Source organism: Erythranthe guttata, chromosome 8 (genome assembly GCF_056151865.1).
Source record: "Erythranthe guttata isolate IM_541 chromosome 8, IM_541, whole genome shotgun sequence".
NCBI classification, from domain to species: Eukaryota; Viridiplantae; Streptophyta; class Magnoliopsida; order Lamiales; family Phrymaceae; genus Erythranthe; species Erythranthe guttata.
Window position 1 is genome coordinate 24,864,448 of NC_142540.1, and position 11,362 is coordinate 24,875,809.

Genomic DNA, 11,362 nt, shown 5'->3' on the forward strand with positions numbered 1-11,362 from the left:
ATTATGTATTTTCTTACGAAAAACTTTCTTCTTCAGTAAGTAAATTTAATACCGTAAAGATAAATGTGTAAGACAATACATAATTGAGGAATATAGCTGTAATTAGCCAAACACGGTGGATTTTTGTAATTTGAGCATACCAATAGGAAACCGTAATTTGCCCAACTATTTACTATCGAGGGGGAAAAACAAAAACATTGTAAAGCAAATCGAAACAAAAAGAGAAAATTAGTCCCAAATATTCAACATTATAGTAAAAAATCATCCACTTAACTCTCTCTCTCTCTCTCTCTCTCTCTCTCTCTCTCTCTCTCTCTCTCTCTCTCTCTCCATGTAAAATTATTTCCTCATTTGACAGTCATCTCTCTCTCTCTCTCTCTCTCTCTCTCTCTCTCTCTCTCTCCCCATCACAAACATAGTGAAAAAAATAATCAAAAAGTGAGATGCTTAATTAGCCAATGTGATTTGCCTTCTCCAGAAGGCTGTAACATCATCCTCTTCAGCATCATGTAATAACATTACACACGAAACATTCCACCCTCCAATCTCTCTCCTCTAAACAAAAAAAATTAAAATACTCATTTTCTTTTCCAACTTGAAAATTAAATACAATATAATACCAACCCCTCTACCCATCCATCTATGAAAACCTTCCATCATGGTTCCCCATTCAACAAATCCCACTCTCTCCTCCCAATCAAGAATCACCCTCTCACATCAATTCTTGATTCTTGATTCTTGATTCTTGATTTTCTTTGTTTTGCAAAACAATAACAACAATGGGAGACGTTTCTCACGACAAAAGATCGGGATGCGGCATATTTAACGTTGTTTTCGGTCGTAGAAGTATCTGGCCGAGAAGATCAACCTCCACCGGCTCCCTCCCTTCTTCTTCGAACCCTAACCACGTCACCCGTTATCCGAGCACCCCCGTTTCGAGAGCTCCTAAAAACGGCGCCGTTTCGAATCCCCCACAAAAGAGCGCCGACAGGATCGTATCCCGACCGCCTCAAAACATTTCCAAATCCCCACCACCTTATCATAATCACAATCATAATCAGGGGGCCCACAAGATTAATCAGACGAATAACAATCATGCGAAAAATCAGCAGGGGTATAATGGTCAATCGAGAAAAGTCCCTCCGACGGGACTCGGAATCTCCGGCGAGCTCGAGAGCATGATCACCGATCATCAGAAATCGAGAGCCGCCGCCGGCGGATTGGTCCGTGCTTCTTCCAGCAATGTAATGATATATGGAAATTTGGGGAATTTGAGGCAGAATAATAGTAATAGTAATAGTAATAGTAATACTCCCGAGACTAATGGGATAATTAATCCCGCTGGTTCAACCAATGGGATAATTAATCCTCTCACTAGCTCAACAGATAATGGGAAGTATTCGAATAAGAAAATAGACGGGCCCACAAAGCCCATTTCGTTGTGCCGGGCCCTATCGACTAGAATCGACCCGGAGCAGTTGAAGATTTTGGGGAATGAGGATTACAAGAATGGGAGGTTTGCGGAGGCTCTTGCGCTCTACGAGGCTGCGATTTCGATCGACCCGAATAAGGCGTCTTATCGGAGCAATAAGAGCGCGGCTTTGGTGGCGTTGGGGAAGCTTCTAGAAGCTGCGTTCGAGTGTCGAGAAGCTATTCGTATCGACCCGTTTTACCAAAGGGCTCATAATCGACTTGCAACCATCTATGTCAGGTATTACTAATTATCCGTCGCTTTATAGATATTTTTTACTCATTATTATTTGTCGACTTTAGAATTTCAATAGTGCATTAAATGCATTTTATTTCATCTTATCACCTTACTAAATGTTGAGGCTTATTTTAATTTTTATTTATTTATTATGTATACGTCCTGGAATTCAAACCTCAGCTGACAGATATTATAGAACGAATGGAGTAATTAAAAAAGATTGTAATTTTTCAAGGTTAATTTTTATTTTTTATTTATTTTATCATAATTTCTTTTTTGATAGATTAGGAGAAGCAGAGAAGGCTATGTATCATTTCAAACAATCGGGACCCGAAGCTGACCCCGATGCTAGTAACAAGGCTAAGAAAGTTACGATACATTTAAATAAGTGCACCGATGCGATGAGGCAACGTGATTGGATAACGATCTTGAAAGAGTCGAGCTTGTCTATAGAAGCCGGTGCCGATTCTGCACCGTTGGTATAAAAATTTAATTCATTGTATATAGTTATATATAAATTTTAATTTAATTTTTGAATCTTATTTAATCAAGTGTTTTAGCCCCAATATGATTTAATTTTAATTTTTTTGGTTCATTGAAGATATTTGGTTTGAAAGCTGAAGCATTGTTGAAGCTGAATCGACACCAAGAAGCAATCGAAACAATGGACACTTGTCCAAATTTCGACGTTGATGAATGTACGAAATTCTTCGGCCCAATCGGGAGTTCGAGTTTATTAATATACCGCGCTCAAATCGACTTAGTAGCTGGGAGGTTAGAATCGTCTTTTTCATTAACTATAAAGAATGTGAAAATAGTTGTCGTAAGTCAATATATTATTTTTTGTAGTGTGATTTTCGTTATGTAGGATTTGCGTATTTTAAGGATGTTCTTTTCAACGCAGGTTCGATGACGCCATGTCAGCAGCTCAACGAGCATCTATGCTCGATCCAAATGGCAAGGAAATAAAATCGGTCTTGAGGAGGACAAGGGCTTTATCGACAGCTAGATCGAACGGAAACGAGCTTTTTAAGGTTGCGAGATACTCCGAGGCTTGTATTGCTTATGGCGAAGGACTTAGCCACGATCCGTATAATGCGGTCTTGTTGTGTAATAGAGCTGCTTGCAGATCAAAACTCGGCCAATACGAAAAGGCGATAGAGGATTGTACATCGGCTCTTAATGTACGTTCGGCTTATAGTAAAGCTAGATTGAGACGAGCCGATTGCTATTCCAAGGTTATTACGGTCATTTCACTACTCTTTTTTCTTGGGTTAATAATTTTGCATTCAAAAATCCCCCTATGATTCAATTTTATAGCATACTACCCCTTAGAAACACATTATTTAGGGGGTTGTATGCTACAAAAGTTCATTGTAAGGGGGTTTTTGCTAATATTTATAATACGGGGTTTTTTTAGCAATTCGATATAACACAAGGGTGTTGAAAACAATAATACTTTTTTCCAAATTAGAGAGTTTTAACTTTTAAGTGATGATATTATATACTAATGACAGATTGGAAAATGGGGAGAATGTATAAAAGATTGTGAAGTTTTGATACGAGAAAGTCCAGACGACGAAGAGATCGAGCGAATATTTAAGGAGGCAAAGGAAAATTTAGGGCAACACAATCGAAGCCGAGACATTGTAGACACGTCCGTGGTTGTCGTTTCTAGCGACGAACATTTCAGAGATTGTGTTACATCGTCTCGGGGTAATTCTCCATATTTGTAACACGATTTGAATTTTTTAATTTTTTAAAAATAAAATCAAATATTTGTATGGTCTTATTTGCTTTTAATTTTTTGTCTAGGTACATCTGTGGTTTTATTCTGTAATAAAAGGACAGGAGATAGGACAATAATGCAGCACATGGAGAAACTCAATAAGAGATTTCCCTCAGTCAACTTCCTCAAGGTACATTAATTAATTTACATGTAATAATAATAGTAATAATAATGTAATTCAATCAAGAAATATTAAAAAAAAAATATGAATTTAATTGTCTAACTACCCTTTTGAGGTCAACTGATTTAGTCGATCGACGTGCGAATGTCGATCGATTTTAATAATTTAATTGCATTTTATAATCTTTTTTTTTTTTTTTTTCTATTTTAACAAAATAAATTGAATGTAGGTGGAAGTGGAAGATCACCCTTTGTTAGCAAAATCGGAAGGGCTAAAGTCGTTGCCGGGTTTTATAATATATACGAACGGATCGAGGGCGAAAGAAGTACCCGGGGATAATTACGAATTGTTAGAGAGCTCGATCAAATATTTTATCAGTTCATGATCAAGTCAAGAAAATGGAGGATTTTGTTGATTAGAAATTAGCATTTGGTGATACTATCAAAGAAGACGGAGGAAAGATGTATTACAGAGAAAAGAAAATGCGAACTTATTTATTTGGGGTTTCTCTTAAAACATAAGAGTTGTGTCCCCATTTCTTAAAAAAATCGGACACATACAGGTGTCCTACTTTTAGCGAAATTACGACACGGCCCAACACGGGTGTCTGAGCTGTGTCCGGGCGTTTCTGAGTGTTCAGGTATCGAACATGGGGATACTTCACCTTGTAGAAGTATCGTGCAATAGAGGGTGATAGTGTTGAAACATGAAAGAATGGATTTTTTTATTTTTCTCTAGGATCAAAAGTAGCATAGGATTTGAGTTTAAAGAAGGTGAAACATTCAAATGATTGTTGTCATTTTTTGTTTTGGTATGAGAAAAACATTCTTAAACAAGTGTTTTTCAAGAATTGTAAATTATTATGTATGATAAAAAGGTTTGAAGATTTGAATGTTGTGGCAAGTTCTTGCAAAGAATTATACATTTATACTTGTGGTATAATTTTTCTTTAATCAATCGTTAATGGGACCAAGAATGGCTTATTTAGTTATGGTTGTTGGAAGCTAATAAGCTTGCTTTGACAAAGTAGGGGTGAAAATCGGACCAATTGCGATAGAATATTGAGCACTTTCGAAAAAATGAAAAAAAAATCTTTTTTTTCGGAAGTGAAAAAACTGATTCGAATCTTTCTTGCTATGGAGCCCGAAAAGGGGTTGTGGATACTGTTGTACGAACATCAGATGCAAGATCTCTCACTCGCAGACTTGTTGAAGTAGTTCAATCCGTTCCCCAAAAAAAATTGGAATGAAATAATTTGTTCTAAAATTGTAATTTTTCGGAATAGAATTTGCGGAAACTAAAAAAAAAAATCACCTATAACATGAAATACACATTAAATTTGACATTATTAATGTAGTTTTCGAAAAGAGTTAATAATATTTGGATCGGAATCGAATCATCGAAGGACTACGAAAATTCCAAGATACACTAACAAGTGACTGATTTGATTTATATTAGAAAAAGAAAGAAAACAACCAAGAATTGCTAATGACAAAGAAACTCAAAATACCAAAACAAACAACATCCATCATCACAATTCTTTCATTTATTTCACTCATTCGAGTTTTTATTTATTTCGACACAATTTCGACCTTATTCAATCCGACAAAACCACAAACTAAACTAATCTGAACCGTTGATATCACACATCTTTACTTCCGATCGACGAGCACACATTCCTATCGGCAGTGAGCTTATACGGCTCCGTGTCGGTAGCCAACCACTGCTCCACCGTGAAATGCTGCTGCGAACACGGCTTTTGAGCCCCTACGACACTCACTTCCACATAGTCACAATACCAACCATGATACGGGCCGGATCCATCCGACGTGAGATTCAACCCGCAAACCGGCCCGTCCAAACACGGGCCTTTCCCTGCAAACATATCCAAGTATCCGGTCTCGAAGTAGTTGTAACCGGGGCCCATTATACCCCAATCTTCGAGATTGGGAACCACAACGTAGGCCCCGGATTCATCAACTAGGGTTAGGCTTATGGTGGAATGTGTCCCGGCCCGTTTGATTGAGCCCGTTTGCACGTACACGTTGTATATGCACTCGGGTTCATTCCCAACCTGCATTTTCCAAGAGGAAAAAAAACAAATTAAACAAACTTGCTATATATTAACTTGTAATGTTTTGATTTAAAAATCAATTTACATTTAATTTTAATAATTATTAAAATTAAAATCACTAATGAGAAATTGAGAATAGATTAAAGAGAGATGATAACTTACACATGTGGTAATGAAGATGGAGAATAGGATAAGGAGAAAGAAGCTGAGGTTCTTTACTTCCATTTTGTGTTTAATTGTTGTGGTTTATTTTTTCTGGTCTGCCTCCCTATAAATACAACACAAAATTAATTAAATAAATAAATAAAATTGAAAATTGCAACGTGGGAAAAATGGGAATTGGGCCAAAAACGTGACATTCGTAGAGATATTTATTAGATTTTTCATGATGGTATTTTGGATATTTTCCAGAAAATGTTGTGGAGGACAAAATTACAAATTATGTCGTCTTTATTTGTTGTTTTTCGCTCGGTTTCAATTCCAAAATAATATTTTTATGTTTATATTTAATTCTATTTTGCGAAAAAATAGAAATTAGGAATCTCGTAAATCGATTGAGGCTTGCTTAATACAATATCATTAGGACATATTTATGGAATGTACACAATATAATGAAGTCTCTTTCGGTAGTCTTCCAAGGTACCTCAGTTTAATACTCTCGATATTTGCACTAATATCAAGCTAACAACAACCTCAAGAACGTAAATTTCGACAAAAAAGTTAGAAGAACTATGAATGAAATGTCTTAAAAATTATACAAGAGAAGTTTTTCGATTTAACAAACATGTCTATTCGAATTTGGACAACAACATTGGTTCAATTTCACAAAAAAATAAAAAAATAAAAAATAAAAAATAAAAAAAAATAAAAAAAATCAACTAGTTCAAATTCTTTAATTAATTTAAGCTAATCAACTTACATACATGCACGCAAGATTATTAACACTATATTGGGATTTTGAAGAAACACCTAAACCGGGAAGGTTAATAGAATCGAAAAGCTTCGGCGATTAAACCGGGAAGGTTAATAGAATTGAAAAGCTTCGGCGATTAAACCGGGAAGGTTAATAGAATTGAAAAGCTTCGGGGAAGAGAGAGAATGAGAAAAGATTAACCCCCCAACTCTATCTATGGCGAGCACGAGACGAGCGAGCAGAAAAAGTGTAACTAATCCATCCCACCAGACCTTTTGGATGATGCAACCCCTGTTATTGGCACAAGAGGGATCAAGGGACTCATCGCTGTGAATTAGATGTTCCTCTATCCAATCCCACAGAGAGAGGTATTGGCCCCAGTCTCCGCATATAGAAGACCACTGAATCCTAAATTTTTAGGTTATAGGATCGCCACGTGAAGCGCTTACTACCGCTTTCAACTCAAATTTATACTAAATGATGAAATTGAAGAGCGATAACAAGAAAACATAACCATGCAATTTTGGGAGAAATACAACCTAGTGGTGGAAATTTAAGCTGCATTAAATGTATTTTTATGTTTCGTATTATCTGTCACTATAGTTTCCAATGCTAGCATTAAATATATTTTTTCTTGTTTTTAACTTTATCAATTAAACTCTGGATGTGGCTATATGCAAGACTAATTCGACTTGTGTAACACCAAATTAAATTTTTTAATATATAAATACTATAATACCCTTACTTGTTAAAAAAATAGAAAATTCCAAATGTGCAATACAAAAAACTCAAAAACACTAAAAACCCACAAAACCACAAGACCAACTCTCATCTTCCCCCTCTTCCAAAACCCACAAAACCTTTCTCATTCCTCCTCCATAAACCCACAAAACATAAACATTCAAAATCATCAAAACTCAGCAAATCTTACAAATATGGCAAGTATGGAGTCAAAAAAACATCAAAATAGAAGATTCTACGGTAGAAGAACCCAAGAAGGTATGCATTTATGTGTTTTTTAGCTAGAATATCGTTTTTCCAAAAAAAAATCCCGCGCAGACACAGTCGACATGTAGAGGTCGAATTTTATAGGTAAAAATTGACATTGAGATGTCGATTTTGGAGTTCAAAATCGACACCTTAGTGTCGAAATTTAACTGTTAGCAAATTAGTCCAAATATACTAAATTTTGACATTAAGGTGTCGAATTTATGGACATATATTCGACACCTTAATGTCGAAATTTAGTTGTTTCATTTAAAAAAAAAAATCCCGCGCAGACGCGGTCGACATGTACATGTCGAATTTTATAGGCAAAAATCGACATTGAGATGTCGATTTTGCAGTACAAAATCGACACCTTAGTGTCGAAATTTAACTGTTAGCAAATTAGTCCAAATATACTAAATTTCGATATTAAGGTGTCGAATTTATGGACATATATTCGACACCTTAATGTCGAAATTTAGTTGTTTCATATTTTTTTTAACTCTCTATTTTCCAATTACTTTTTATTTCAATATTCATTTATTTTTTATAGTAAAAGGCGAATTGGAAAGACGCAGTTTATTGTCCAAATCCATCCAATGTTTCAAAAATATGTACAAGACATAGAAAACGTCGCATCAAGAGCGGCGGTCGGCGGCGGAGCTTGGGCGTATGGTAGGGTTTCAGGGGGGATGGGGGCGGGGTGCTGGGTTTTTTTTAATTTCACGTTTTCTTTGTTTTCTTCTTTCGTTTTTTTTACCCATTATTTGTGTTAGCATGAGGGATTCGATCAAATCCCGAGACTGTTGCAATTAATCATTATTCTAGGAATCAGTAATTATGGAGAATAATCTGTTTCCTTGTACATTTATATTTCTTAGAATAGAATATTACGTGTATATATCTTCCTCTGTATGAGAAGAATAAAAATATATCGAAATGTTTTCCCCGAAACATCAGTTCTACATGGTACCAGAGCTGTTTGCTTTTTGAATTTGAGAATTTTTTTTTTTTGAATTTGAATGGGAGATCCAGACCTCACTAAATCAATTGTCATTCCAACCACAAATATGAATATCCCATCACCACCAATCATAGTCCAACAAGATAATTCATCTTTTTCCACAAGTATTGTACTGGATGAAACGAATTTTCCATTATAGTCACAGTTAATGGAAATGCGAATTGGAGCACGAAACAAAGTCGGATACCTAATTGGTGAAACCGTAAAGCCAGCAGCCGGCGATTCCGGCTACTTGACATGGATTACCGACAACCACAAAGTTAAGAGTTGGCTAATTGACTCAATGAGCCCCCATCTGATGCAGCGATTTATTAGGCTGGCCACGGCTAAGGAGATTTGGGAAGCTGTTGCAAAAACTTTCTACGATGGATCCGATGAGACTCGCTTGTTTGAATTGAACCAGAAGTCTTTCACCACCACACAAAATGGTCGACCATTGTCCACCTACTATAATGAACTAATCGAAATTTTTCAGGAAATCGACCAGCGGATAATAACACAAGAAGAAGCGGTTCAAGAGATCGTAAATATGCATTCCATTATGGCGAGGCTGCGGGTTCACATATTCCTGAACGGGCTCGATGATGAATTTGATCAAGTTCGTGGCGAGATTTTGCGGAAGGACCCAAAGTTGGATCTAGAGAGTACATATGCGTATGTAAGAAGGGACGCTCAACAAATGCATATTATGGGAAGTTCTCGACCGGTCTCTGAAACCTCAGCCATGGTGGTTCACCGAAACAGGGGACGAAATAACCAACCAACTGGAAAAAATAATACTTTTCTTTGTAGTCATTGTGGTGAAACGGGACACTCGAAACAACGATGTTATGAAATCATTGGCTATCCAGAATGGTGGGATTTTTCAAAGAAACCAAGAAAAGCTGTTACTGGCAAAGTAGCAGTAGCAACGCAAGGGGACATTCAAGCAATCCAAGAGGAAAAATCACAACCCATTGTCAACGTAGCTCAACCAGGTATTTCTGGTAAGGTTGATGTTTTTTCTGTCATTTCTAGGAATAGTACTTGGATTATTGACATAGGAGCATCCGATCATATGACTAGAGATTCAAATGATCTACAATCCATTCACTCGTCCTCTCAATCTGTAATTTCTACCGCAAATGGGAGTACCTCTCCTATTATTGGGGAAGAATCTGTTATACTATCAAATACCTTAAAACTTGATTCTGTCTTGGTTGTTCCCACACTTGAGTATAATCTTTTGTCTGTTAGCCAAATTACCTTGTCCCTTAACTGTGTTGTAACCTTTTGGCCTTCGTTTTGCATCTTCCAGGACATTCTAACTCGGAAGACTCTTGGTTATGGTGTTAAACGGCATAAGCTCTACTACTTGGAATTAACTAAAAAGGGGGGAAATAAATTCAGCCAGACATTTCAAACTAGCGGAATTGAGAAGATTCGGGCAAACGTATGGTTATGGCATAGGAGATTGGGGCATATTTCTTTTGGTTATCTAAAAAAACTTAGACCGTCTTTATTTTCTGATTTGGATGTTTTGGATTTTAAATGTGATGTCTGTGAATTGGCTAAAAGCCATCGAATTCCTTATTTACCAAGTACGAATAAAAGTACAGAACCATTTTTTGTTATACTTTCCAATATTTGGGGACCTGCAACGGTTCCATCCATTTCAAAAGCTCGCTATTTCGTTACTTTCATTGATGAATGCACAAGATTCACTTGGGTATCCTTACTCCATTATAAAAGTGACCTGTTTACAGCATTTAAGGAATTTTATAGCATGGTGAAGACCCAATATCAACGGCAAATTCGAATTTGGCAGTCTGACAATGCCATGGAATTTGTTAGTGCTTCATTTAAAGAGTATCTTAGCCAACTAGGGATAAGACGTCATACTTCTTGCACGTATACACCGCAACAAAATGGTCTAGCGGAGAGGAAAAATAGGCAGATTATGGAGGTTGTACGTGCATCTCTTTTTGGGATGAATGTGCCACGGTTTTATTGGGCGAAGGCGGTAAAATCTGCTGTCTACCTAATTAATCGTATTCCTTCTCGAGTTATTGACTTCCAAACTCCCCAACAACAGCTAAATTCCGTTTTCTCTATTTCGCATGTACCAAATCTTGAACCTAGAGTTTTTGGGTGTACAACATATGTTCATATCCCTAAAGTCTTACGAAGTAAATTGGACCCCTGTGCAAAACGATGTATCTTTGTCGGCTACTCAGATTTTCAGAAAGGATATAGATGTTATGACCCAGTGAATAAGAAATTGCATGTCACTTTAGATGTCTCTTTCCGTGAGAGTGAACCATACTACACCGGGGGTGTTTGGGGTTCATCTCTTCAGGGGGGAAACCGAATGAAGATTCTGAGCTTAATGGATTAAATAGTGGAGGAAAAAAATGTGAAGCAGAGTACTTGGAGCTGGAGGCAATGGAAAAAAGATTGAGTACACATAATCTACCCCATGATCACCCTACTACCTCTAAGTCCAACATGTCTGATGAAGCTCCAGATTTGCCTCATTTGTTGGAGAACGAGGATGATTTACCCCCGGAAAGTGATAAATCATTTCCCGAAGAAGACGTATTAACACAACTAACTGAAGAGTCTTCCCAGAATGTCCAGACTAGTGCTACACCCGAGGTAACTATCGATTCCCCTTTTAATAAAAATTGTTCTCCTGCTCGTTTTCCACCAAGATTAAACAGGGGTATTCCAAAGAAACAATATGAACCTAACCTCAAAGCAAATG

General features: G+C 36.8%; 2 protein-coding genes across 2 annotated transcripts; one reads left to right on the plus strand and one right to left on the minus strand.

Annotated features, from left to right (window-relative positions):
• The first annotated feature begins 179 nt into the window (after window positions 1-179).
• On the plus strand, window positions 180-4,521 carry LOC105964966 (inactive TPR repeat-containing thioredoxin TTL3-like). The gene is made up of 7 exons (XM_088822519.1): window positions 180-1,711; window positions 1,992-2,187; window positions 2,310-2,482; window positions 2,613-2,946; window positions 3,226-3,424; window positions 3,524-3,627; window positions 3,848-4,521. Exons 1-7 carry the CDS (start codon window positions 780-782, stop codon window positions 4,001-4,003), a joined length of 2,094 nt encoding a protein of 697 aa, XP_088678645.1. The 5' UTR covers window positions 180-779; the 3' UTR covers window positions 4,004-4,521.
• A 521-nt stretch (window positions 4,522-5,042) lies between these two features.
• On the minus strand, window positions 5,043-5,981 carry LOC105965216 (PLAT domain-containing protein 3). Its single transcript, XM_012989745.2, has 2 exons — window positions 5,855-5,981; window positions 5,043-5,692 (listed from the first exon to the last, which is right to left on the minus strand). Exons 1-2 carry the CDS (start codon window positions 5,915-5,917, stop codon window positions 5,261-5,263), a joined length of 495 nt encoding a protein of 164 aa, XP_012845199.2. The 5' UTR covers window positions 5,918-5,981; the 3' UTR covers window positions 5,043-5,260.
• Between the last annotated feature and the right edge of the window lie 5,381 nt (window positions 5,982-11,362).